This window comes from Ursus arctos, unplaced genomic scaffold, assembly GCF_023065955.2.
Source record: "Ursus arctos isolate Adak ecotype North America unplaced genomic scaffold, UrsArc2.0 scaffold_25, whole genome shotgun sequence".
In the NCBI taxonomy this organism is placed as follows: Eukaryota; Metazoa; Chordata; class Mammalia; order Carnivora; family Ursidae; genus Ursus; species Ursus arctos.
In genome coordinates, this window is record NW_026622930.1 from 3487373 (window position 1) to 3515241 (window position 27869).

The 27869-nt window shown below is 54.7% G+C and overlaps 1 protein-coding gene across 1 annotated transcript in view; it reads right to left on the reverse strand.

The window, feature by feature from the left end:
- Window positions 1–1859: 1859 nt before the first annotated feature.
- DYNC1H1 (dynein cytoplasmic 1 heavy chain 1) overlaps window positions 1860–27869 on the reverse strand; it is a 67606-nt gene continuing 41596 nt past the window's right edge. The window contains 44 exon segments of the mRNA XM_026515282.4: window positions 1860–2208; window positions 2337–2464; window positions 2687–2855; window positions 3005–3147; window positions 3669–3822; window positions 4175–4243; window positions 4245–4387; window positions 5814–5917; window positions 6012–6229; window positions 6379–6549; window positions 7612–7725; window positions 7855–7978; window positions 8069–8129; window positions 8232–8343; window positions 8577–8737; window positions 9424–9499; window positions 9656–9830; window positions 10000–10094; window positions 10198–10332; window positions 10418–10671; window positions 10826–10976; window positions 11072–11218; window positions 11654–11807; window positions 13262–13389; window positions 13526–13738; window positions 14379–14594; window positions 14682–14799; window positions 15244–15439; window positions 16505–16625; window positions 16800–16919; window positions 17028–17201; window positions 18245–18449; window positions 18552–18766; window positions 18851–19012; window positions 19115–19229; window positions 19724–19857; window positions 21670–21799; window positions 24538–24701; window positions 25541–25706; window positions 26182–26303; window positions 26382–26588; window positions 26678–26911; window positions 27152–27292; window positions 27563–27793. Of these exon segments, the coding sequence (XP_026371067.3) occupies window positions 2080–2208; window positions 2337–2464; window positions 2687–2855; window positions 3005–3147; window positions 3669–3822; window positions 4175–4243; window positions 4245–4387; window positions 5814–5917; window positions 6012–6229; window positions 6379–6549; window positions 7612–7725; window positions 7855–7978; window positions 8069–8129; window positions 8232–8343; window positions 8577–8737; window positions 9424–9499; window positions 9656–9830; window positions 10000–10094; window positions 10198–10332; window positions 10418–10671; window positions 10826–10976; window positions 11072–11218; window positions 11654–11807; window positions 13262–13389; window positions 13526–13738; window positions 14379–14594; window positions 14682–14799; window positions 15244–15439; window positions 16505–16625; window positions 16800–16919; window positions 17028–17201; window positions 18245–18449; window positions 18552–18766; window positions 18851–19012; window positions 19115–19229; window positions 19724–19857; window positions 21670–21799; window positions 24538–24701; window positions 25541–25706; window positions 26182–26303; window positions 26382–26588; window positions 26678–26911; window positions 27152–27292; window positions 27563–27793 (6699 nt within the window). The 3' untranslated portion in view covers window positions 1860–2079.

Consider the following 27869-nt stretch of genomic DNA (forward strand, 5'->3'; position numbering starts at 1 on the left):
GCCTATGGGCTTGTTTCCAACAAACACTCGCCGTTTTTAGATCTTAAATGATGGACACCTGGGTGCCCACCAACTTCGCTTAAAAATGGGTTTCCAACTGAGGAAAGGTCCTGTGTGGCTCTCACGGAACCCACCTCCCCTGAATCCGAGAACTTACTACCTATTTATGTAGCTGTAAAACGTGATTTATTTTTTTTAAACCTTGACTCCGGGTGCCCGTGGCTCTGCACCCCACCTGGATGTTTGCTCTGGGCGGGGTGGGAGTGGGGGGTAGAGGGGGCGTGTCCCGTTCTCCCGTGAACCGCCCTGCGGGTCCCATTTCCACCCCTCTCCCTGTCCGTGCGGGGTGAGGCGTCTCGAGCGGTCGGTCTTGGCTCTGTTGACATGATAACGGTCTTCATCTTGATGTGCTGACAGCTGGAAGATAACGGGGTGGTGGTGGCTTTTACCCTTTTCCCAGTTGCTGGGTTTGCTCACTGAGACTTTTGCTCCCTAGCACGCAGGACAAGCACGAGTCTGGTGCCAGCGCCGGGTGGCCGCTGCCCACACGCCCTGGGACCGCGCCGCTCCCAAGTGCCAATAAAAGGGAAGGCCGCCCGAGGACCAGAGCTTCTCCTTCCTCCTGGTGGGCGGGGCGCCGGGCGAGGGGGCTGGGGTGGGGCTGGGGGTGCGCACGGGCCTGGGCGCAGGCGTTGTCTTCTCGGCCCGGCTGCGGCTCTGCCCCCTGAGGATGAGGACTGTGGCCACTGTCCGGCCTGCCCCTCCAACAGGACGGCTAATGGGTGGCCCAGAGGTGGGGGCCCCTCCCTCAGGCCCCACGGGCTGCACTTCGTGCAGGGGTGGGGCTCCCTGAGCCAGGCACTGATTCACACGGGGCTTTTGGAGGCAGCGAGTCGGTGCCTCGGGCATGCCAGGGGGGAGCGTCCACCCCAGACGTGGGGGGGCCCGCCCCCCCGGCAACGTGTCGGGTAGCTGCAGCGGCTTCCGCTCACTGCCCTTGGGGCTGGTGTCCGGTCCCCTGTTCGGGAACCTGCTCTGGATCCCCTCCCAGGATGGCGTTGTTCCTCCTGCGCTCAGGACCCTCACCTGTACTCGGGCATGGGAGGTAGGCGGGACGGATGCCCATGGTGGCCTTTCTGTGGGTTCTCCTCCTCCTTCCTCAGGCTTGGTCCCAGCTCTCAGGTGAGAGCCTACGGCCCCATTTAGGAAACTCACCTCAGAAAAGCTAAGAATCCTTCTTGGTTCAAAGACATTTAGATTCCTGATAGAACATTCCAGAACTGGGTGAAGAGAAGGCCAACTCTGGTTCCTGGGCATATCTGGAGCCTCGCGGCTCCACAGAAGCGGTCCGGGTGGGGGGCAGGGGTGGGGGCTTAAGCACCCCCTCAGCCCCGGATCGTCACTCGGCTGGTGGACGAGCACGGCTCGCGGGGGCCCAGCAGCAGAACAGGTTTTCACACAGGATCTGTGCTAAGGCCCGTTCCATGGCTGATCCACCCTAGGAGCTGCCATAAGGCACTCGAAGACCAGAAACCTGTTTTCACAGGGAAACCCCACCCATCACGTTGAGTGTGAACAGCAAGCGGTCAGCAGCTGCCACCCTGGGATCTGGGGGCAGGAACGCACCGGGAGGACACGGGATGGGCGGCCGGCCGACCGAGGGCATCCGCACCCCCGTGTGACAGAACTGCCGCCAGGCTCCACCGTGAGGGGTGGGCGGGTGGCGGGGTCCAGGCCCTCCCCCCAGGGCGCACATGCTGCCTGGTCAGGCCCTGGGGATCCGTTTCTGTGGGGAAGGGGCCCCCAGGTCCAGAGTTTCGGCGCCAGGAGGAGAGCGGAGACAGAGGCGGGAGGCTGGGTCGTGCTTAGTGTTTTATTCCCCAAACAAGCCATGCTACGGACCCTCCTGAGGCGCCTAACGGAGTCCTTCCAGCGTCCCGGCCAGCAGCCTGCGTGCCGCTTCCTCCGCCCGCACACCAGCAGCGACTTTCCTCTGACCAGTCCACTTCTTCCCACCATTGAACGATGAAGACACATTAAATAGAGTTACGACTACAGAAAGGGGAGGGGAGGCGAGCTTCACTCCGTGCAGAGGACGGCGACGCCGCGCTCGTAGAAGCTGCGCGGGTCCTCCTTGGTGGCGATCTCGAAGTCGACCGTGAAGATGAGGTCTGCCCGGGTGAAGTTCAGGTAGACGGGCAAGGTCACCTAGAGGAGAGGGGGGCTTACCACTGGCTCGGGGAGAGACGGCGGCCCTGGCGACAGGCTGCACGCAGGGAAGGGGGTGGGGACAGGTGGCACCTGCTGACCGCACCTGGCGGGAAGGGGCCACTTACCACGTTCGCCTTCCTCTCGGCGTTGGTCTGCTTGAGCCAGCGCAGCTGTGTCAGAGGAAGGACCGTCGAGATGGCGTGTGACAGCGACAGCTTGTTGTTACTGCATGTGGCCCCCTGCAGCTTCAACCCTGTGGGCAGCAGTCAGGACCTGTCACCCGTGGTAGCGGCTGTGCGACTCTGTGATGCAGTGCACGGCGCTGGCATGCTGCCAGCTGTCACCTCACACACCTCTGAGAGGCAGCAACGCCGGAAGGGCACCAGCAACACCGGTGAGCAGGCCCGGGTGCGGGGACAGGGAGCAGCCCAGACCGAGGGGCTGAGTGTGTACCCTCCCTGGGACCCCAACTCACCCGTGACCCCGAAGCTGCAGGCATCAAGGGTGGCGCTCTGGGAGGTGGTGACGTTGACTTCCAGGCAGAGCTCCTCCAGGGACCAGCTGTTGGCCTGGGCCACGTACTGCCTGGTGGCGGTGATGTACGCCTCGGGGACAAACAGGCCGCCCAGGCATACGTGGATGTTCTGTGGGAGGAAGCAGCGCCCCAGGTGAAGACTAGCTTCTCTCGGGTCACGCTGGGGTCTGTGCTTGTCCCCGGGCTCCCAGGTGCTGCTGCCCCCGCCCACGAGGCTGCCGCCCCTCCCCCAGGCTCCAGAGGAGCGGCCTTCACCACCTTCAGCTCCTTGGCGCCACCGGCTGCAGCCGCCTGGGAGATGTTCTGCAGTTGCTTGATCCTCTCGCTGAAGTCAGACACCCACTGGATGACGGTCATGCCCGCGGGCACGGTGTAGTGGGACCAGCTCCGAGGCAGGATCCCTGCAAGCACGGTGACCCCAGGCAGCGGTCAGTCCTGACCCTTCCCAGGCACACACGCACTCACCAGCTTCTCTGCGCCGCCTGCCTCCATCCCTGACGCACCTCGCAGCTCCCCTCGCAGCTCCGGATGGGCCCCTATCCCCTCTGCATCTGCTTGGTCCGGCGTCACCGAGGGGGTGTGTCTGGGGGGCCAGTCACCCCCCAAGGACACCTCGGCAGCTAGCGCCCCTCACACAAGCAGATGGGCCTCATCATAACTCAGGCTCTTGGGGTGGATGGGAGACCCCTGGGGGCTCCCTGTACCTTTAGACTCGACCTCCCCACTTTTCAATGTGCTGGCCACCCCCCTACATTCTCGGGCCCTTCTGAGCCCGAGCCCCAGGGAAGGGCCTGCAGTTGCTCGGAGAGAACGTCTGCGCAGCAGGACTCGCGCGCCAGGCCCGGCCCACTCAGTGGCGCAGTGGCCTCCGCACAGTGAGGGGGATGCGGCGGGCGCTGGGGGCCACACGGGGGGGCAGTACCTTTCACCAGCTCGTTTATAAGGGTACGCAGGTAATTGGTCTGTTTCTTCTTCCCTTCACACACTTGGACGACATCCGCGAGATCCTGGCGAACGTCTTGAAGTAACTTAGCTCCCATCTTCACTTCTCTCTCAAAGAACCTGAACAGGGGATCCTAAGATCGTCAAAGAGACGAGAAGGGCAGATGAAGAGAGGAGTGGAGGAAGAGCCCCTGCTCCAGCAGGAGGGAGCCTCACAGCCTTGGCCCGAGGCTCACGGCTTCGCCCGAGCTCGCTCTCGGACTAGACTTCGCAGGAAGCAGGTCAGAACCCTGCCGCGGCCCAGCCCGAAGAGGAAGACTGGCCGCTGCCGCTCCGTCTGGGACTCCTTCCCCTCGCTTGCACGCACAGACCCCCTGCTGGAGGCCCGCCCCCGTGCCTCGGCACAGACGCCGGCCAGCTCTGACACTCCCCCGAGCCCGCCAGGACCGTGGCCACCCGGGGGCCGCCCTGCCCGCTCCCGGCCACCTTGATGTTCTCCACCGTCCGCTTGAGGTGGCTCAGCGTCTGCGGGATGAGGTGCAGCCAGTTGGACGCGGGTAGTGTGCAGGGTCCGCATCCAGGCGGGGCGCCCGTCGGACGTGGAGTCAGTCCTGGCCTTCTTCTCGGTCTCGGCGTAGGCCAGGTCGTCCTCGTCCTCCAGCATCTGCATCTTCAGCATCTTGCTGATCATGTCCACGCCTGAACCGCAGCCCCGCCAGAGGCACGGGCAGAGGGGGACGGGCAGGAGCAGAGGAAAGAGGACGTGAGTGTGTGGGCCAGGTATTGCGTCCCTTGCACGCTTCCACGTAGGGACGCGTCTCTGAAGCACAGAGACTGCCAGGCCAGAAAGTGAGGTGGCAAATACAGAGGGAGATGACCACCAGATCGAGTCTGCTGGGACTGAGCCAGCGGCCTGCGCGCAAAGACAAGACTGAGGCTGCTCTGAGACTCCGAATTCACGCGCCCGTGCGGCCGTAGACGGCTGGGCTCTGGGGTAGGCCAGGCTCCAGCCAGGGAGGCCACTGTGCTGTTGACTCTGTGGGTCCTGGGCTGCCCACGCCCACCGCTCTGCCTCAAACACTGGCCCCCGCCTTGTTTAAGCCTGACCTCATCCTGTCCCTCACCAGGTCCGGGAGTGCTGAAGTCCAGTCCCCGAGCAGCACTGGAGGCTGGACCGGAGAGGACAGGCCCATGTGGGCTCACACGTCAGGGCCTCCCTCGGGGAGCAGCCATGAGCCCAGGACTTCAGGGATGCTCTGCGGGGGACTGGGTGCGATGTCAGGGGGCTCACTAGCATTGAGCAGCCCAATCTAGGCAGCCAGCTGCTATCAGAACAGAGTGAAGGACAAATCCTACACACCATTCCCCTATCGTGGGGGCCAAGTTGGGGTCACAGCAGGTGCCACCAGTGTTAAGACACTCTCTCAGTCCAGGCTTTTGTACAAGGACGCGCCCCTGCCCAGCCCCGGACCTGCCGGAGTCTGCCTTGCACCGAGGCCTCAAACTCACGACGGGCGGCCAGCCCAGCTTCTCGTCTTGGTGGCCTATGCTGCCCCACAGAGGGGGGCGCTCTGGCATGTGGTCGAGGTGGTCCTCAGACAGCAAGCACTGTAACTAAGGGTTCTCGTGCAGAGCTGAAAGATGACCTGAAGGGATCTGTCCTATCAAACAGCTGTGTGAGTTTGGGTGAATCTCAGTCTTTTTTCTGGGCCTTTTCTGGGCCTGTCTCCCATAAAGAGAAGTCTGGGTTAGACACAGCCGCCACCCTGAGGGCCTGTCAGAGAAGCCGGTCGGGACTCCGGAGGCCTGAGGATCACACTCCAAAGACCACTGCGCTAGGTATTTCTTGACTGGTCTTGAAGAAAAGCATAAGGAAAAAGAAAAACTCTAAGAAGTATTCTAACAAAAACTAATGGTTCTAACACCTCATGTAATACTAGGCACCTTTCGATTCTTTAAGGAAAAAGAAATGAGGTCCGAATGTACGCTGAAAACCAACATGTACTTTTCAGACCTCGATGACCCGAGCCTAGACTGTGGAAGAGATGCCAACCAGAACCCACTGGTCTCTTTGCCTCTCCGCAGGGGGAGTGAGGAGGAGCGGGGCGGGGGTGTGAGTACCCACCCTGCGTGGTTAGCAGGACTCTCTCGGCATTGTTGGGCAGGCCCAGCCAGGAGGGCGTCTGGGTGTCGGGGAGCAGCTCCACCCACTGCACGAACTCCTCTCGCCTGCAAAACCAGCACATGTGGAAATGCCATCCTGCCGGACGCTGGTACGTGCCCGGTGTGGCAAAGGTCTAGGTCACAGGAGGCAGGCTCGTACCTGATGCCGTCTGGCATCTGAATGTCCTTGTGCCCGTCGACCTTGCAGGCCAGCTTAAATTCACTATCAAAGCTCTTCGTTGTGAACAGACGCTCCAGGAAAGTGTTGAGCAGACGCTGATCGAACTCATTGTCCACTCGTCCGCCGTAGATGGACTGGGCCATCAAGGTCTTCAGCGCGGACCACGGGATCTTATCTGGCGAGATGTTCTGCCTCCCCTGCGTGAGGAAGGCTGGGTTTTGTGGGGGCGGGTCGGGGGGCACTAGCACAGCCTGGCTCTCCGGCTTGGGGAGGGGGCCCACATCGGACAGGACTCCCTACTTCTGAGCGTTCCCCTCCCATCTCTGACACGGCAGCCCGCACTTGCCTTTGCTGTGTCATCCAGCCACGTGTCCACCGTGTCGCAGGCCGAGCGCAGGTCAGACTCCCCAAATTCATACTTCTTTGACCACCCCAGGGGCGCATATCGCAAGCGTTCTTGGATGATCGCATGGAACCAGGCCAGCAGGAAGTACAAGCGAGCGCGCTCATTGGGAGACTGGAGGAGGAAGGTTATCAAGGATGGAGGTCCCAGCAAGCAGCCCTTTCTAGCTAAGACAACAGCATGGCTCCTTTGTCAAAGTTTTAAAAAGAGCCTTCCAGGGGCACTCGGGTGGCCCAGTCGGTGAAGCATCTGCCGTCGGCTCAGGTCATGATTCCAGGGTCCTGGGATTGAGCCCCGCATTGGGCTCCCTGCTCACCGGGGAGCCTGCTTCTCCCTCTTCCTCTGCTCCCCCACCCCAGCTCGTGCGTGCATACTCTCTCTCAAATAAATAAAATCTTAAAAAGCTTTCCACCCTGAACCACGAACATCAGGACTTCTGAGGCAGCACCTTAATATGCCAATACTGCAGCCAGAAATTAAGCACCAATTTTCCTATTAATAAAGATATATTCCAGTGACACTGTGGAGATCAATTATTCAGTCACAAAACATGATACAGAAAACAGATTTTCTGAAATTGTCAGCAAAGGTAGATTATGGCACAAAATAAAATCGTAGTTAAGGATCCCTCACTTTCTGCCCAGGATCCTTGGGGGACCCTGCTTGGGAGCACAGGACGGCCAAACATCTACCCCAGATACAAATCTGGGCTCTGGCCAGAGCGCCACTGGGGTGTCTGCTCACCCGGGAGCCTGTCACACCCTTGCCACCAAACACCGTGTACGTATATTTTTCAATCTATTCACAGGAGGGGAATTTGGGCTACAGTTAATCCAGTGCAATCAGCCATTCTGGTGTTTCTGGGAAGCACAGACCTGCTTCTTCTTTTTTTTTTTTTTTTTTAAGATTTTATTTATTTATTCGACAGAGAGAGAGACAGCCAGCGAGAGAGGGAACACAAGCAGGGGGAGTGGGAGAGGAAGAAGCAGGCTCATAGCGGAAGAGCCTGATGTGGGGCTCGATCCCGTAACACCGGGATCACGCCCTGAGCCGAAGGCAGACGCTTAACCGCTGTGCCACCCAGGCGCCCCTACAGACCTGCTTCTGAATTCAGTGACGGGACTCGGTGTCTCGGACTGATTCCAGATCAAGTGCTCCAGGAGAAAGCACGCGTACCTTGCATATCCGCGAGACGGGGATGCTGCTGAACGTCCTCAGCATGTTGGCCTTCACACCTGGGGGCGGCTCAAACACGAAGATGCGGCCGGCTCGGAGCAGATTCACAGGCACCTGAGGAGGGCACGGCTCCCGTCATGGCTCTGGTTCGCGGGGTGCTCCAGCCCAGCTGCGCACACGCACACGCACACGCGGGACTTGAGAACACGCAGAGCTTGCACGAGCACCCCGGCAGGCACGCACCTTGGGGTTAATCTCCATGGTCAGGAAGAGCCGGAAGCAGGCGTGCGGCTGCAGGGAGTGCAGCTTCTTCTCCAGCTGCATCAGCCAGCCAGGTGCCAGGTGGACGTTCTTCAGCATCACCCACCTGCACGGGCAGAGCGAGAGCCACAGCCACACTTCAGGTCTCCGCTCCCAACTCCTGGGACTAAGGCTTTCTGACACAAAACCAGCCTACCTGCCCGACTTCACGGCTGTATTTATGGCTTTATCTGCTTGGTTGAAGCCTTCTGCCGAGCCTGGTGCCAAAAAACTCAGTGTCAGCGGGGCAGGCCTGGACCTCAGTGTCCACTATGACTTCTGAGAGGCTTCAGCCCGGAAAACTGGTCAAGCACCCTTACCGATTGCAATTGAAGTGATCTGTGTGTTCTGTTCAGCTGCGAGGTCTTCGACATGCCCACTGGCATCATACCCAGGCACAGAGCACATCAGGACAGGCGTATTCGGCTTGACCTACAGACGAAGAGGTCAGAGCTCAGTCACAGAGCATCCCGCCAGACGGGGTGTACTGCCGAGGGGAGAGCCCCATGGCAAGCCTTGTGGAGGCTCCCCTGGCCCTGAGGTGCGGGCGCCGTGGGACTGCCCAGGCTGGGAGTCTGTAGCGGGTACGTGGCCTTACGAGGAGACAGTGGCTAGGTGCTGGAGTAGTGAGGTGTACCCGAGCCTGCAGGCAGCCAGAACCATACCTCAGTGTCCACGATGTGGGTCAGGTCGAGCGGCTGCTCCATGATCGACATGAAGGACTCCCCAAGGTTTGTGGAGACAAACATGTGGGCCATGGCAAGCAGGCGGTCGGGACGGAAAGCCTGGATCAAGAGCAGGCGGTGGATGGCCTGCCCGATGGCTGCTGAAACAAAGACAAGACACGTGAAGGGTTGGGGGGCGGGCACAGCACAGACTCCGAGCTGCCCCCGCCGGAACTGGTCTCATACAAGCCCCTGCTTGAAAAAAGCTCAGTGTACAAGACTCAGCTTGAGTGACACCTCTGAAATCATGCTGCCACTTCTGGCCCTCTCTGCCCTAAGGAGAACTGCCCCCACCTCCTGTCTTCAGTGAACCCTCTGGACACACTCGTGACAGTGCCTACGCGTAGGCCTCTTCACGGATACTGTGGCGGTTACTGGTTTTAAAGGACTCCGTGGACACCCATTCGCTGCAGGCACCTAAAGGTTCTCAGCAGTGTCTAGGGAAGATGCTAGTGATCGCCGGGCCCACCCCTGCTGAGCTGCAGCTGAGCTGGAGACCCTCCCCACCCCTCCCCGCCCGAGCTGGCCAGCACAGGGCCTCAGGCAACTGGTTTCGGAACAAGCCTATCTCTCCCTTAACATTGGGCGAGGGCCTTCCTACTCGGTCTCTTTTGGTCTTCGAGCATGAGTGGAACAGGAATTAGGACCTCAAGTTTTAAGGCTGAGATACTTATTTCAGGAACTGGTGACTTTTTTTTGGGAAGCATCCTTTCACTCAAGTAGCAAAGCCCAATTTTACAGCTGGGCCCAGAATGAAAACACAGAGGAGGCCCCGACGCAGGCTTACTTGAGGGGGCTTCTTCACTCCAGAGGTACGGGACCGTCTGCTCTGGGGAGTTGCTGTCCAACCAGATGCCGAATTGCTGTGGAGACAAGAGATAGTGTTGCCTGGAGCAGAGCTCATTTTGGGGCAGAGAAATGGAAACGAATGTATCAGACGGCCGACGTGAGTGCTGACAGACATAATCTCTCACCACCGATTTCCTGGGGCGAGGCCAGGAAGCGTTCAGAACACTCACCTCGTCGGCCTGAACCTTTGCGATCAGGTCTTTGAACGCAGGGAGACAGCTCAACCTCACAACCGCCTCGGCCTGCTCCACGCTCAGGCCCGGGATCTTGGGCGTCGAGCCAGCACTCAGGACAATCTCCTTCCCTCTCAAGAAGTGCTGGAACTCGGCATCGTAGGTGGGCTCCCTGGGAAGGGGGCAACAGGTTAGGACGGGTCTCCGATTCACTTCCGCCGCGACTAAAAGAGCGGTAATGGGAAGGATTTTATTTCCTTTAAGCGCTCGTTCCAGGCCAGCAGGCGACCTGTGAGACGAGGATGCTCGGCGGGGGCAGGCGCGGCAGGGGCCGACCTTACCCGATAGTACCCTTCAGTTTGATTCTGGCCAGCAGCATGGCGAAGGTGATGTGGTCCTGATGCAGCATGCCCCTGGCCACCCGGTTAAATGCCACCTGGAGATGAGAGCGGGCAACGCTGCTGTCCCTGGACAACCACCTCCCATCTCCGCCCGCCCCCCCCCCCCCCCCCGAGACAGCCAAGCGCTGGGCGCTCTACCTGGAAGAGATCCTTCGTTATGATGGACAGGCGCTGCGTGTGGTCGGTGATGCCCTTGAGGTTCGGGTTCTCATAGAGGACGTTGTGATAAATGTCCAGGAAGAACTGGAGGGAGTACTGGTACAGGAAGTGGATCTGGAGGGCAGAGGGTGACGGTGTCAGGCGGGAGGTGGGGTGCAGAGCGCGGCGCGGCGTCCCGGGCGGGCGGCCCCGCAGGCACCTGCTTCAGGGACTCCATGGTGAAGTAGATGCTGCTGCAGGCGGTGGACAGTGGCAGGTACTGCTGGGACACGGTCTCCACCTCCTGCATGACGATGTCCGTCTCCTCCACCTTCCGCGTCACCTCAGCAGCCTCTCTCTTGAGGTTCTCCAGCGTCGTGATGATGGTGTCGTCGTCCAGGATGCGCCCCTTCACCTCGTTCAGAGCCTGCAGCAGAGACTTCTCCAGCTGGCGCAGACGCAGCTGGAACTCCCCTGCAACGATCGGACACCCCAAGTTCGCCAGAACCTACGCTCTTCCAGGGGGAACGTGCTCCCGAGTGTCAGGATAAACCGACGTGTTCCAGTCCCTCCCCAGTTCACCCCCAACCTGCTCCGGACTCCCGAAGCTACAGACCCACAAACACACCTTGAAGTTTGAGAAGGTCGGAGCGCTTTTCGTCCACGTCTGGCCTTTCCGCCTTCAGGACTTCATTCAGACACTGGCTCTGTAAACTGCTGCGGGTGACCGTGAAGTTGACAAACGTGACCCGGGAACACAAGTCTGGTGGGAACTCCACCTGCCAAAAGGAGGAACAGAACCGTCTGCTTTGTCACCTGAGCTGAGACACGGGGTGCCGCCACAGCCCCGTATCTGAGGTGCCTCGTTCCTTACGGTTGGATCTCGGGTGGACAGGAAGATGACAAACGACGGTGACAAGTCTATGTCCTGGTCGCCGAGGGTGATCAGCACTCTCCCCCCTGTTCTCCGAACTTCGCGGTTCAGTACCGGATTCAACACCGGATCGTAGCTCTCCACATCCTACGGACATACACGCAAACTTTGCGGTCAGGGTTCCAAGGTATTTACTTTCACCCGAGTAACGGTGCATTGACATTGACCTCCTGCTCGAGAGAAATACACCTCAGAAGCCACCCAGCCACGGAGACCTACGCTGTCCAGCACGGTAGCCACGAGCCACTCTGGCCACTTCATTAGAACATGCGGCTCCTCAGTCACATAGGCCACATACACATCCAACCACGCTGGGCAGCACGAATCAGAGAACATTTTCGTCAGTATGGAAAGTTCCAGTGGGTTGTGATGATGGAGACCAAACACTGTTTTGTCAGACTTCTCACAGAACAATTGCAAACCTTTATCCTTTGACATCAAATGAGCACGAAGTTCAAAAACTACCACTGTTTAGATCACAGACTTCAGTGTTAGATCACATCAACTGTTTGCTGCACACACCTGCACCAGAAGGGGGTTCCCAAACCGCAGCGCACTCTCCAGGTTCTTCCGGAAGGCGTCGTCCAGGAAGCTGGTGCGTGTGATCTTGCGGTCCTTGTACTCGTTCATGATGAATTCTGTGGCCTGGCCAGAGGGGTCGATGATCAGCGGGTACCTGGGGGTGAGGCAACATGAGAGCACGTTCAGGGAGCCCCGACAAAGACCAGGGGAAGGCCGTCCCCACCATTCCAGCGCGGTCTCCAGAGTCTCCCAGGAAGACTGGATGGTTGATGGTAAAGCCATCTTTTTGAAGCACTTGTGCAAGGAGCTAACAAGGTCACAGACTCCCTGGAGCAGGGCAGAGAAAGTTTAAACCATCAGGGACCCTGAAAATGGCAGACACGACTTCATCCTCACAAGGAGCCTGGGAAAAGGTACCATTAGCACGTCTGTTTTACGAATGAGAAAGATGGGGCACTAAGAGGCTACAGCGATGGGTTCAGGGTCACGTGGCCAATTAAAAAACTTTGAAAGCACGTACTGCACGTGCATACATGTGTTTGCACAAAATTCGGAAGCCATGAAGGTCATACGGTGGGAAGAACCGCCCCCTTCCCCTATTTTTGGTCACCGGTTTCTGGTCTGTCTACTTGGAAGAGGTGCGGGCGTTTACAGACACAGGTGTGCATGTGGGTACCTGTGTCTGCGGGGAGCACACCTGCCCTCCAGGCACGCTGCCTGCTGGGGCGGCCTGGTCAGCCTTCCACTACGGAACGTACAGTAATCTGTGAATGGGCCCCGACGAGGGGCACCTACGGTGCTTTCAGTCCGCTGTTAGTCACGCCCCATCCTTACACCTGTCACCTGTCCCGTGTGCCGGGCTACTGTTGCATCAGCACCTAGGAGTGTGCGTATTTCTAATTTAGAGGAGTCCAGCCCAGACTGTATGGATGGATCACTATTCTCACCAGGACCATCTGGCAAGACACGGGGCCCCTAGTGCGGCCTGAGGGGTTGCTCACAAAATCAAGTGACACCTGCAGAAGTCTTCATCCTCTTTGTGACCCTGGGATAGTGACACACTTCAAGGGCTCAAGGATTTCAAGATACTGAGATAAAGTCAGAAACACCCAGGGCGTCTGGGTTTGAAAGCTGCCGTGGTGGAAGCTCAAGCCTCTGAGGGCCCGGGGCCCTGTAGGGGGGGTGGGTCTCGAGGACCCCCGAGCCAGTGTCGAGCCTGCCCTCCCTGCGGTCATTCTTCACTTCCTCCTCTGGCTGCTTAAGCCACAAACCATGTACCAGTTTCCCCTTCCACTCTTTTTAGCTAAGTATTTCCAGTCATTATATTTTGAGAGGGTCTGTTTTATTGTTCACACCAGTACACAGCCCTGCTACTCGGCCCTGAAAGGTTACACAAGAAAGGCTCACAGCAGAACACTTCAGACGGTCAGGGAGTGAGGAGGAGGGCCATGCGTACCCCACCACCAGAGACGGGCGCCAAGGCTGCCTGTGCGGCTTGCCCACTTCCAAGTGTCTATTCATCTCCTCGAAGGTGTGTTTTCAAAAAACAAAAACTGGCCCACCACACGTAAGAACTCTGAAGCTGCCCTCTCCGAGCTTTGTACGCACCTGTTGAACCGCTTCAGCATGATGGCGTTCTCCGTGCACAGGTCGTCCGCAGGTAAGGAGCTGGCTTGCCAGCGAAGGCGCTCGTCGGCGTTGGAGAGGTACTCTGTCCGGGCGATATCTGTGCGGAACTGAAAGGTGAGGGCAGTTATCCTTCCTCTTCAGAACTACAGGTGCGTGGTTTACCAGCCAGGACCAAACAGGCGACTGGACGCCAGTTTGGCTCACGCGTTTAACGCCTGTTTGGAATCCCCTCCGGCCCGTTACCTGGACGTTGGCTTGCTGTAAGTGGTGGGACCAGGTGGTGAACAAGTTCTGGCGCATCTGCTGGTCAAAGTAACCCGCGTAGGCGATGAACGCCGCCGACAAGAGGCAGTCCCCAGCGATGGTGGACATCTGGTTTTTGAAAGTCTCACTTGTTTTTTCCCATCGTTCACGTTCAGCAGACAAACTCTTCAGAAGAGCAGTGCTCCGGTTTACCTAAAGGGAAAATCAAATAGGATTTATACCGAAAAGTGAAAAGCTGTCCCCCTGCAGGGCTCTGGGCAGGCTAGAGACAGAAACACACTCCAGTTGTTCACAGTTTTGGAGGAGAGGGGACCCAGCTCCTCCACAATAGAGGACAAAAATGGGTCTCAGAACCTCAGCAGGGTTCAAGGGGGCGTAGAGAAGCAGGGGTCAGCCTGGAGATGTATGCGGGAGCAGGGACTGGGCAGGAGGAGCGCCCAGGGTCGAGGGTTGGCCGGAGGAAAGAAACACTGCTGGCAGGAGAGAATATTCTGGCAATTGAGGAGTATGGGCGTGGCAACCTGGACAGACACCCAGGCTATTGGTGACCCCACTGAAACTGAGGTGGGTGAATGCACAGGTTGGGGGCTGGCGTGGGGAGGGGGCTCACTGGCTTCAGATCATGCCTGGTATCCACCCGTCTTAATGCCACTCAGTAACTACTCGGGGAAGCTGGCAGGACCTCTCAGACACAAGAGAGCTAGCTGGCCAGGGTGAATGTGGGGCATGCACATGGGAACATGCGTTAAGTGCCAGGAGCACCTCGTGTTAAACCCCACAAAGAGCTAAGGGGAGCTGGCAGAAAGATGGCATAGCCTGGCGACAATCTTACTTTCGCTTCCACGGCAGCCAGGTCTGCTTTGATGGCCTGGGCCTCCGAGATGAGGACGGCGTACTCCTCCTTGTAGCGGGCGATGCTGGCTTCCAGGTCCCGGATCATCTGCTCCACCTCGTTGGCCTTCTGCTGGTTGTCCTTGGCGTCGTCCTCCAGCTTCTGCAGCTCATTGCGCAGGGGCTCCACTCGCTTTAACATGTCGGCGTAGTTCAGCTGAGGAGGACAAACGGTAGTTATGCTTCACAAGTGACCGGACAGGAGGTGGCTTTTCACACAGGAGCTCCGGGCCACGCTGGCTACCTGTGCGATCGCCCACTTCACCATAGGCCCACAGGCCAGGGATGCCCGGTTCACGATCTCATAGTTGTAGCTTGGGTTGGACATGTAGTTTTTCTTCATCTTCTCCCTGATGGCGTCGCTGCAAAAGAGGAAATGTAGTTCTAAGCACGTGTAGGGTGAATGTAAGGTTTCTAGGAAACCAAAACGCAAAGGCCGGTTCCCACCTGCTGCCCCCGTTCCAGGTGACAGTGGTGCTGCTGCGGGGAAGGCCTCTGACCCTCCTGCCCGTCCTCCCCTGACGGGAGGCAGTGTCCACCACCAGCTCTGGGGGCGAGGTGCTCACCACTATCTGTGGTGATGGAGAAGGATTCGGCTCACAGGAGTTAAGGAATCGTTAAGCTACTGCCAGGAATGGGAGGAAGAATCTGACTACCACTTCGAGGGAACCGGCCTGGAGGGCATGTGTGCCACTAACGTGACGGACGCCACCTTCCGGCGCACGCCCGGCCAGTGACAGGCCGCACCATGGCAGCGAAACCTCCCAATACCTGAGCACCATCTTCTGCATCCTGGCAACGCTCACCTGATCTCCTCCGCAGAGAAGTTGACGATGGTGGGGATGAAGTTTTCCCTCATGATGATGGAGCGGATCTGCTTCCAGTCCGTGGTGCTCTCCCCCAGCAGCAGGCAGATGGACTCGAGCGCCAGCTTCACGGCAGCGGGAGGGTTGGCCATGGACCGCACCTCCACCAGGTGCTGCTTCTTTATGGACTTCACGGCTGAGCACAGCGGCGGCAGAGGAGGGGGTGGGAGGGCAAGAGAGGAAGCGTGGTGAGGGGCCGCCGCACAGCAGAGCCGTGCCTCCGAAGAGGAGGGAGCCGCTGCTCGGAAGGTCTGAGCAAGCAAGACTTTCTGTCTTTAAACTTAAGCTAGAATAGCAGGAGTAGCCGACCTTTTAAATAAATATGGAGATCTCACTGTACTAACAAGCCCACACTGAACATTCCGTGAGCAGCAGGACTCTGCCTTCAGCAATGTCTCACAGGCCCTCAGCAGCTGCTTTATCTCCATAAAGACTTAAATGATGTAGATATTTTAATTATGTACATATCTTCCACAATATAAGCAAAGATGTTTTCAATCTGCCAGAATTTAGACACTGTCTGCCTGGCTGGGTGAATACAGTTCTAAAAGGATGGCCGATGCCTTCCACAAGCTGCAACACAGTTGTCTAGCCTGAACTTCTATGAAAACACTCAGTGGTTACTCGGCAGTGGAACCATATGAAGTTCTCATTTAATCTGACTCTCAGGGAAAATCTATAGTTTGGATGGCATATGTCAATTTCTCCTGTGGTGTATGGAACAAACACTGCGGGGCCGGGAGGGAGCACAGGTAAGGGGCGGCCCGCAGTCACTGGAACAGCGTCCCGCAGGCGGGCCAGCATGGAGGCGGGATGGGGAGCGACTGCTATCAGCACCTGAGTCGGTAGTCACTGGGCTGGCCAGAGCACACTCGGACAACCACAAGACGGCAACACTGCACGCTTTATGGCATTTCCACTGATGTTCAAGTCAGGGATTTGTAAGAGCATATTCACCTAATTATCACCAGATTTTTTTTTTAAAACGCATGTATTCACATAGATCTTATCTTGTCAACCATCTCTCACGAGAAGGGTTCTGCTCTGGTGAAAAGTGTTATAAGAACTTTGCTTTACGAGATGAAGACAGTCTTCAGTGTTTAGGAAAGCCTTGAGATAAAGGCTCAGTCCCCACACTCCTCAGCACCGTGGACGGAGGGCGCCCTTTCTAGAAACACCACATCTCGCAGCACTGACGTACCATTCTGGGCCTCGATGACAGCAGGCTCCACCTTGTCCAGATCTTCTTTGACACTCATTTGTTTGTCTGCAATCACTTCCTGCTGCTTATGCAGCTGTTCCTGAATTTCTTGGCTCATCACCTAGGAAGGAGGGAGCGCTCGGCTATGGGTACTGGTTACTTCGCCGAGTGACTCCTGAACACTCCCCACCCCGCCCCGTCAAACCCCGAAGCCCACCCGGACTAGACTTCCTAGGCTCCCAGAGACTGCCAGCGCGGGCCCGGCCGGGCCAGGGCTCCTGAGACAGACACATACCTTCTTCTTCTCTGCCTCCTGCTGGTCTTTCACCATCTTCTTCAGCTTGTCGTTGGCGGCTGCGTTCTTTACCTCCAGCTCTTGGCTCTTTATCCTCAAGTCGCGCCGCAGCTCCTCCACCTGCGGGACAGACGCCACGTTCGGAAAACGGAATCGTGCAGAAATTACCTGCAAAGGGTCCGCACGCCAGCCCCCTGCCCGTAAGTGAAGCGGACCCCTGGGATGTACCTGGTCAACCGTTTCTTTGATCTTCCTGAGCCCGACATTCAAATGCATCTGCTGCTCCTCCAGCTCGCTCCGCTTCTCATGGAACAGGTTGGCGTAATGGTTAATGAAGTCCAGGTAGTGGCGAGGCGTGATGGCCATCGTTCTGCCCCCGCGCTTTGCCAGCCGAGCATTAGCCTTTTAGGAAACAGTTCAGTCTTATCACTCTTCAGGACGTTCTCTGTGATTTAACCTCAAAAAAGCTAACTGCTCTGCCAGGTGACACGGTGGCATGGACTCAGCCCTTAGGATCACACTTGAGCTGGGGTCTCAGCTCAGCCTCCTGTAAGATCTCATGGAGCCCCTTGAACCCTTAAGCTCTCTCCTCAAACGTCTCTACAACACAGAGGTGACCTCAGCGACCTCACACGTGTACTCTGTGCGAAGAGGCTCTACAACTGGGGGTACATGTGCTATGTCTCCTCTGCCTTCTGCTCATCTTCCGTGGACACCAAAGTAAGAGGCGGCAGCAGGAAGAGGGGAAGAGGGCACAGCTGTGTGTGACCAGCTGCTCTGGCCCTGCAGGCTAAAGGACACGAGACCAGCAAGGGAAGCCAGGGCCAGGCCACATTCCGGAGGCAATGGGGGCGGCCTGCAGGTGTGGCAGGGGTAGCAGGGCAGTGGTCAACGGGACACCCACAGGCTCAGAGTGGTTTTCACAAAGTCTTTCAGATGGGAGCAGATTGGACTGTTCCATGATAAGAGTCTAGAGCAAGGGTCAGCAAACCCCAGTCAGTGGCCCAAATCCCTCCAACTGCACGTTTCTGCAAACGAAGCGCTAGCGGCCCACGGCCCTACCCACCTGCTCACACATGGGCTGTGGAGGCTGTGTACCAAGGCAAAGCCGAGTAGTTTAGAGACCCTCCTGGTCCACAAAGCCTCAGACCTGAACTATCTGGCCTTTTACAGGGAAAGCACGTGGACCCCTGGTGGAGAATGGAGAACCAGGGCCCACACACACATGGGTAGTGAGATAAGAAAAGCAGAGAATAATGCTTTACAGAGGCAGTAGCAAGAGGGCGGTAAAGGTCAGTGACCCCAGAAGGTACAGCCTGGTAACGAGGAGGAGGACATGTCACCGACAGAGGTAAGAACAGGCAATGGCGTTGCGTCTACTACCAAGTACCTTCCACTCTCTTCTTCACCAGTTTCCTTTTGCACGACCTGGACACTGAACCCACCTGGTGAAGAGTCTGGTGAACAAATACACAGCTGTTTACGATAGCTTCGCGGTGTGACGGTGGCTGTGGCAGTTTGTCGTACACGACGGGCATGTAATCGGGCACGATGTAATTGGGCTTCTCCAGGTCCATTTTACTTGTGAATTCTTTGCCCACTTGGTACAGTGCTTCCGTGGACCAGTCCCCAAACCAATTCAACACACACCTGAAAAAGACGGCCATGTCTCAAACAGCTCCCAAGAACAGGGCCTGCCCCTTGGGAAGAAATCGGCTCCTGTGACCCAGAGCTGAGCAGACACTGACGTACCTGTTGAAAAGTGCCGGGGAAGTGGCGGCACGGTCCTTGAGCCCCTCTGAGGACGGGTTCATGGTGAAGACAACGTGGAGGTTGCGGATGACCTGGCTGGTGAACCATTTGTACAGCTCCTCGTGCGAGTCCAGCATCAAGCCCTCCTTCTGGGCCCCCTCTTTACACTGGGTCATCAGGGTGGCATACTCGTCCCCTTCGAAGAGGCCAGGAACCTAGCAAATGAGAGAGCACGACTACTGACTGGTCCTGGTAACCTGCCGCCATGCACACACAACACAGTGCAATGGGGCGCTTACCTCCCCGTTGGCCAGAAGCGTATTCATTCGCTCCAGGAATCCAGAATCCAATACGTTGGACTCATCCATTATAAATGCTATCTTTTCATTCTTACAGCCAGAACGTCTCAACACGGTCCGAAGATCTTCATCGAAGTCTTCCCCTGTGTACTTTCTATGCACCTACAGAAGTAGTTGGCAGGTTAGGTCTGTTCTCATTCAAGGAGCCACGTGCATGCATCAGGAATCTTGTCAATGGGGTTAAGAAGTGTCAACCAGACCCACCTTAATCTGGTACACGCTCAAACCATTCATCCAGGCTACAAAACGGGACAGTGTGGTCTTTCCCGCTCCACTGACACCAATCAGAAGCAAGTGGCCTTGAGGTTGGCGGAATATTCTGAAACATTATCAGAAAAAGATACAATTCAAGACTTTTATGATCTGTTCTGGTTTCAACACTCAGGTCCTAAATTTTCTCAGGAGTTAATCTACAACATTTTTAACATGTTTTAACTTGAATCTGTACGTTAAACAGTTGTTGAGCAATTGCTATTTGCCAGGTCTGGGGGGGGTGCAAAGATCAACAGGACATGGTCCTGTCCTCCAGACACTCAGATGGCAGGAGGCAGACAGACCTGATTCTAATGGAGCTTCCAATCACAGCAGGAACAGACTGCCAGCAGGAGCCGAGTAGGTGCCGAGCAGCGGGCAAGTGTGGGACAGAGAAGCTGGACTTAGAAGGGTGGGCGGGGGAGGAGCTGATTGCTTGGCAGAGAAGTGGGGGTGGAGGCGAGGTGGGGGAAGGTCAGTCGGGAGGCCTGGCAGGATCCCCCACCACTACATTAACAGCAGCTGAGGCCAGTGGTGAGGTTATAAGTACAAAAAGCCCACCGGTCTATCCTGAGCACGTGGTCTAACACTTCATTAAACAGAACCAGAGGGACATCAAGTTCTTCTTCATAGAAGACTTTCAGCCGAGCTTTGACATAATCTCTCAATTCTTCCTGGTCTACTGGGATGTAATCCTGTAGAAAAAAACAGTAAGACCGGAATTACTAAGAAATCATCTTTGTTATTATGCCAGTTTATTTCCATAGACTCTCGGGCACCTGGCTGGCTCAGTCAGTAGAGCATGAGACTCTTGATCTTAGGGTTCTGAGTTCAAGCCCCATGCTGGGTGTACAGATTGTTTAAAAATAAAATCTTAAAAAAAATGTAATATAAAAAGGTATCATTTACAGCATAGCAACAAAAATTTACATTAACTAGGACTGGATCTAAAAACCATGGAAAATTTTTGTAGAGAAAACTGAACTTCACTAAAAAGACCTCACAGAAGGACCTACATAAACGAAGACAGAGACCATAACCATGCAGGGAAAAGCGAACTACTCTAAAAATGTCAGTTCCATCCAAACTGACAGAGAAAGTCAATGTAATCCAGGCCTCGATCTCGAGGGTGGACGGTAGTGGTGGGTTTTAGCACAACTTGACGAGCCAATTCTAAGTTTCATTAGGAAGAGGGAAAGGGCCAAAGATGGTCAAGAAGTCCCTAAAGAAGGGGCGCCTGGGTGGCTCAGTTGTTAAGCGTCTGCCTTTGGCTCAGGGCGTGATCCCAGCATTATGGGATAAGGCCCCACATCAGGCTCCTCTGCTGGGAGCCTGCTTCTTCCTCTCCCACTCCCCCAGCCTGTGTTTCCTCTCTCACTGGCTGTCTCTCTGTCAAATAAATAAATAAAGTCTTTAAAAAAAAAAAAAAAAGTCCCTATAGAAGAACCAGGTGTGAGGGCCTATCCCATCCGATGTCATCACTGCTACCAGGGCCCTGCAATCTGAGCACAGGAAGGGACAAATAATCAACAGAACAGGACAAAGCCTCTGAAACAGACCCTGCATGCGGGGAACCGTAATGACAGAGAGACATGGCCAAGTAAGGGACTGTCCAACAAACAGTGCTGGGTCCTATGTTGGGAGAATGGACGTCCCTCAGGAAAAGCTGAAAATAGACCTGTAGCTCACCCCCCCCACACACAAAAGTATAGATGGGTTCTGGGGTAAATGACAGAGCTTTAACATTTGCTCTTCAAAAAACAGCATAGAGACAGGGACAGATGAACCACTGGAAGAAGATGGTGCCTATAAATAAGGATTAGGATCCAGAGGGCAGAAATAAACAGAAAATTCTAGCAGCACCAAACAAACCTATCTTGCTAGTTCTTACTTCCGTACGGCCCTCTTTAAAACCCAATGCCAGGGTCAGCTCCACTGAGACCTCTCCCCACACAGCGCTGTCTCCACCTGGCTGTCTCCTCTGTGGGACGGTGAGCTCCCTACAGGAAGACTTTACTCATCCCTGTGCCTGCACTTCCCACTGAATGAAATGCACATTGAAACTACGGCTTACTCAAACATCCTACTCTTTTGGAAAAAGGAGAGCTCACAGCTATTCTAGGAATGTCAACTTTGTTTAGTACAAAGTATATGAAACATTTTCACGCAAATTATTCACAACTAGCTCATTTTTATGGTGTAAGGAAAGTGAAAGCAAAGGGGAAGGCCCCTTCCGCTGCAAACACGTGGAAGCCGTGACCCCTGCTGGGCTGGAGCAGCATGGCTCTTGTAGCAGCCACCTCATGGGAGTAAGACACACAGCTGGCCAGCCAGCCCCAGCCACACTCCTGGGATCGTCTGCCCCACATTATCAGCAAATACGTAGAGCACTGTGCCTATAACCAATGCTTCACTTACAGGGTGCTTCAGGAAAAAGATATTTCTGATTAGAAGAAAATTCTAAAAGGACAGAGGAAAGTATTTCTGAAATGACGTATATTTGTTACCTTTGACAACCAGTTGCTGTACAAGATGGGCCGGCTCATCGCCTTCTCTTTGTCTATGTTGGGGAAATGCTTCAGAGCAACCATATCGATGTTCTCGTCCGTCCAGCGCCTCTCCTCGTCCTCCACGAGTCTGTTGGAAGAAGAGTGGCATGCCTATCAGTCCAGAGGCCGTGGTGAGCAAATACCAGGTTTTGTTGGTGCTGTGGGTGACTCCGAAGGGCTAGAATTAGGCTTTACCTGAAATTTTCATTTTATACAAATGGAAAAACCTAAGCATCTGAATTCCAGACAACTTAAATAATACAAAATTTTGATATTTATAAGACCCCTCAGAACTATGGCACCACTACATTTAAAAAAATTTCTCTAGGAGTGCCTGGCTGGCTCAATTGGTAGAGCATGCGACTCTTGATCTCGGGGTCATGAGTGCAATCCCCATGTTGGGTATATAAGTTACTTAAAAAACAAAAGCAAAAACAAAAGTAAAAAAAATTCCTCTAAGAATGAGTAATCACATTGATTTTTAAACTAACAACAGGAGGGGTGCCTGCGTGGCTGGTCAGTTGGGTGTCTGACTTTGGCTCAGGTCATGATCCCAGGGTCCTGGGATCGAGCCCCACGTCGAGCTCCTTGCTCAGTGGGGAGCCTGCTTCTCTCTCTGCCTCTGCCTCTCCCCATCTGCTCGTGCTCTCTCAAATAAATAAAATCTTAAAAAAATAAAATAAAATGACGACATGACTCTAGTTTTTAAGTTTGCCTAATATAAAGTTCCCAGTATCACGGGGGCAATAAGAGAACAAGAATAGGGAACTGTGACACACACAGCGTTGGAGACACAGGGCTTACAAAGAGAACCGCGAACCAAGCAGGTGAGACCACACCTGTCCTTGTGGATGGGAGGGCACCTTCTGAGAAGCTGACTCTGTGATACAGTTAGCAGGCCACCAGCTGCAGGTCCAGTGAAGGCAGGGCATGTGGTTACTGCAGCCAATCAGGATTTACAAGCACCTCACTACCACTGCTACATTTTAATGAAAACAAAATTTTGTCTCTAGTATTTTGGGAAATCTGTGAAAACCACATTATAGCTCAAATTTTTTCATGATTAAAAAAGAGCGTGTTAGTTTTTATGTTTTTTTTTTTTAATTAAAAAAAAGCCGGCAAGTTCCTTGTTCCACCTTCTTCGCTCATCTGGGACACTGGGCTCTTGGTCAGGGCAGCTGCGTGGAACTCAAGGACTCCAAGGAGCCTGATTTGAAAGCCAGAGATCTATAAAGCAACATTCTGAGACTCCTTGAAAGCATGGATGAGAAAAGCCACCTGGAGGCAGGACTCGCTGGTCTAGGGGTGCAGCTGCCAAACGCATAAGCACTTCTCGGTCTGGAGGGAACCATTCGCCTTGGGTTCTCCCCGGGGAGTAACCATTAACTAACTGCTACCAACCATGTACATCTGGGACGTTGAGTGCTCACAGGGACTGTGTCCTCTGCATATGGCCACCTCACACACGCCCTGGGAGTGAGGCGACCTGCCCTGCCACCAAAAGCCTGCCCTCCTGCACTGTTCTGAGTAACCCAGTTCACAGGCAGAACATTTCCCCAAATAGTTTGGGCAGGAAACTGTGGTGCTGCATGAAATAGTAAATCAATTAAGATTTACTACTTAGAAATTTAGAGTCAAAGCAACACAAATTTAATTTTTCCTCATCAGCCTAAAATGAGCCTAAAAGTCTTTGCAGGCTAAAATACATAAAATTAAAAATACAAGAAAAAGAAAAAAATAACAGGGCAGGACCTAGGAAAGTTAAAAATTTATTGTCAAACAAAGACTGTGCTGACCTATAAAGAATGCAAGAAGTTGGTTCTGGCCGAAAAACTGTCAGTAATTTTCAAGATTCCTCAAGAGGTAAAGACTCAACTTTTCACTCTGGCATTTCCTATGACTCAAACCACAAAACTTTCCACGATCCACACTGACCACTACGGTCATGAGCAGCTCTTTCCCTAAGTACTGGTGACTTCACTAGAAAAACTCAGAAGCCACAAGGCAACACGTGAGACAAGTGGTTAACAAGTGAAGAGAAAACTGAAGTCCCAGAAGCAGAGCTGCAAACCCTCTGATGAGAGTAAAGATCGAGGTTAAGGGGGCGCCTGGGTGGCTCAGTTGTTAAGCGTCTGCCTTTGGCTCAAGTCATGACCCCAGGGTCCTGCGGATAGAGCCGTGCATCGGGCTCCCAGCTCAGTGGGAAGCCTGCTTCTCCCTCTCCCACTCCCCCTGCTTGTGTTCCCTCTCTCACTATGTCTCTGTCAAATAAATAAAATCTTAAAAAAAAAAAAAAGGAATACTCCTTGGTGAAAGAAAAAGATCGAGGTTAAGGAGTGGTGGTTATGGAAACCATATACCAGATAGTTGTTAGAAGGCATTCAATTGTGGGCTTTTTTGTTTTTTTTTTAAAGTAACCTCTATACCCAACATGGGGCTCGAACTCATGACCCCAAGGTCAAGAGTCTCACACTCCACCGACTAAGCCAGCCAAGTGCCCCTAGAAGGCATTCAGATTCTCCAGAGACCTCTCGCTTGGACAAGGTTATGTGGTGCCCACTTGACAGGTGCAGAGGTTAATGGAAGTGCCTTGTCCCACGCCACTCAGTAAGCAGCAGGGGGCAGTCGCCGCACCGAGACCCGTCAACGCTGGGGGTGGCTGTGTTGAGTGCCCAGACACAAGGCTGCCCTCATCACCTCTGCTCCCTTCCACCACCAGCATAGCCTGGCTCAAATCTGGGCAGGCCAGCCTTGCACAGACCCTAACTCGGAGGAGGGTAAGAGTCTGATAGCAGAGCATGGAGCTAACTGCATCCTTAGCTTTACCTGTCTTGGAAGAGACGGAGGGCTTCGTGTGCCCAAATCCGAATGAGGCCTTCCACAGGTAGAGTCTCTAGAGGTCTCAGGGCCTCGAAGATCCCTCGCACCCACCTCGTCATCTCACGGGGTGAGTAGATATAGTGGGGTTGTGTGTCCTGAGTGAATCTCTCCTGCGGGTTCAGAAAAGTGGAGGAATGTGTAAATATCTTAAACCACGAAAAGTGAGTAAAAGGTCAAATGCAGTATAACATTTTTATACTGAAAATGAACGACCTTGGCCCTGGAATATTTACGGATGAATCAGTAATGTTGGACCAACTGGACACTGGACAACTATCCAGAACAAAGTTCGATCCAAGTTGCTCACTTCTATGTTGCAATTAATTACATTTAAAATACAAAAAATTCTTCCAAAAATACTTTCAACAAGGTAATTCCTAAGTTCAGGGAAAGCACGATTTCAAAAGCAGAAAAAATTAAAGACGGGGCGCCTGGGTGGCTCCGTCGTTAAGCGTCTGCCTTCGGCTCAGGGCGTGATCCCGGCGTTATTGGATCGAGCCCCACATCAGGCTCCTCCAATGGGAGCCTGCTTCTCCCTCTCCCCCTCCCCTGCTTGTGTTCCCTCTCTCTCTGGCTGTCTCTATCTCTGTCAAATAAATAAATAAAATCTTAAAAAAAAAAAAAATTAAAGACAAAAAAAGACACTGAATGACATTAACGATTCTGCAGAAGAAGTTGTAGTTCTACAAAATTGAGAGCAAACTAAATACCAGGAAAAACGTTTGCAACGTGGGACAGGCACATGCTCATAAAGCACTGGGAGCACGACGCTGTCCCCATGGACGGGTGAGCAGCTCTCTCGTGTGCCCTCGGAAGGCTTCCCCGAGACAGGCAAGTCACAACCACGAGAACCACGTCTTTTTACCCAATGCGCAAAGGTGTTTTTCACTAAGGCTCAATCTTTTAACAGGTTCTTCCGTTACTAGAGGAGCAGAGAAGCCCCACGCACCTGAGACATGGTATAGAACTCCACCATGGCGGCCGTGAGCGGCTCCGCGTACGTGCGCAGGGACGGGATGAGCCTCAGCATGGCCCGGTTGAAGGTGCCGTAGATCTGTGTCAGGGAGGCGGGTCCCGGGTAATCCACATACACGACAGGCACGTGACGCAAGAATCTGTGTGAGGACAGCCGGCTCAGCCACTCCAGGGAAGGAGCAGTGTGCCTGCGTGGCCAGCGACCCTGTCCTGGCCCACCCCCGGGGCTGCTTCCCAATCTACCCACGCAGGCTTCACGTCACAGTTAACACAGATCGCACACAAGCTGCTCAGGTCTGGGTCTGACACGTAATAGCAGGTGCAAAAAACTTGAGAAAGAGCCAAGCAAGGATGGGAAAATGATTCAGGCTTATCAACCCGTCGTGGCCCCACAGGTCTGCAGCAGCTAGCTCACTGCTTCCCCGAGAGCAGTGCTTTTATTTTCAGGTGTTTTCCTTTGCAGCACAGCAAAAGGAGCCCAGGGACCACCCTATGACAAGCTGTATTTTGTTACCTTTTTATAATTAAAACCAAATTTTCCTTGTGCTACATTTTAAACGATCCCGGAACAGATATGCGTGTGAGGTCAGTGCAGTCTACAGAGCTGTGTGTTACCTGTGAGACAGGGGCTTTCTTCCAGGATCAGTGGGTGGGTTACAAGCCCCGACAAACTGGATTCTCTCCAGCTTCACCCATGTCTGATCTGAGGTTCGGTAAAAGCCTCCGTGCTCCACCATCTGAGGGAAAGCAGCAGAGTTAGCACATCAGGAGCAAATGTGAACAAGGGCGGTGGGGATTTGTGGGTATACACAAACCTGTCTGATGAAGGATATGACCCTCTGTGTCCCATATTTATCCATGTCTGGCAAGTTGATCTCATCACAGAATAGTACCAGCCACTTTCCAAGTTGAACAGGAGCCAAAACGACCCCGTTCGGTGTGCGTCTGTACTCGCAGTAGTGGTCAAAAGTCTTCAGCAGGAGCTCTGGGGTAGTAGCACTCGAGAAGTTAAGACCCACAACCTTTAGGCGGGAAGAAACAAATGAAGGAATGTAAGCCCCACCCCTTTCGAGCACAAAAAGTCCTGCTCGCCGCGTCCCAGCCTCTTTACCTCCATGTCAGGCAAGGCCCGGAGGGCGCTGAAGAGCGTCATGGTCTTGCCAGACCCTGGGGGGCCACACAAGACCAGTGGCTTGTGCTCAGCCAGCCAGGTGTACAAGAGGGCTTCGTGGCGGACAGTGTCCAGAGTCGGCACGACGACGTCAGGGGCTGCCACCTTGTGCGTCTCCACTTCAATCTGAGGCACCTTGGCCTGCCACGGCGACCATTCTCCGCTGATGGACACCTACAACCAGAGGAGGGGCGCAGGTCACTCTGGGACCCACACACCTCAGAGACCTGCTTGTTTTCATACAAATCACAGCTTTCACGTTCCCGCTTTCCTTTTATACCGCATAAAACAAAGGGCAGAATCCTTTTATGAAACGGAAAGAGTAAGCCAAGCTCACAGTGAGGTGGCTCCGGGAGGAAGTGAACCAACGTGGCAAGATCAAGGGAAATAAGGCCCCGCCCTCCCGGCACTTACTTCATAATCGATGATGGGTATGTTGGGTGCAGCGGGCAGCGGCACCGTTGTGATTCTTCGGATGTATTCACCCAGCTCTGCTCTCATTTTCAGCCGACTGTCTCCAGACAAGGACCAGAGTATTGCATAAACCAGATACCGCTATTGACAGAAGAAATAAAATCCATTTTTAAATAAAATTTCAACAACAGACATTTACAGCAACGTTAACCTTGGAGAGAGTGGTTTCCAGTGTTCTTGGATCATGACACACCCGCACCTTTCTTGGCACCCATGAAAGCCTGACACAGTGCCCCAGAAAGAGAGCACACCCAAGCGGGCATATAGTTTTGGGAGGCTCACAGACACAGGGGTCATGCATGCACAGCCCCGGGGGAGCCCTGCTCTCCTGCGACGCCTGCACTCCCTGACCTGTATGTAGCGCTCCAGCTGCTCGATCTGCATGGGGAAGTCGGGGTGGTTGGCGTTGTACTGAGCCACGTTCCGGCAGGCCTGGTGCAGCATGGAGAAGAGCGAGCCCAGGCAGCGGAGGCGGGTCAGGTCCATGATGTGCTCTAGCTTGAAGGCGTGCTCCAGGGCCTTGGTGACCAGGCCGTTGGAGGTGAAGTACGGCTGCATGATTGTGGCTGCATCCCTTTGGATCTGCAAGAGGCAGCAAAGGACACTTAACTATCGTTTCAGAAAGCCCAGAGGCTTTCATGTATTCTCACTTAAAACC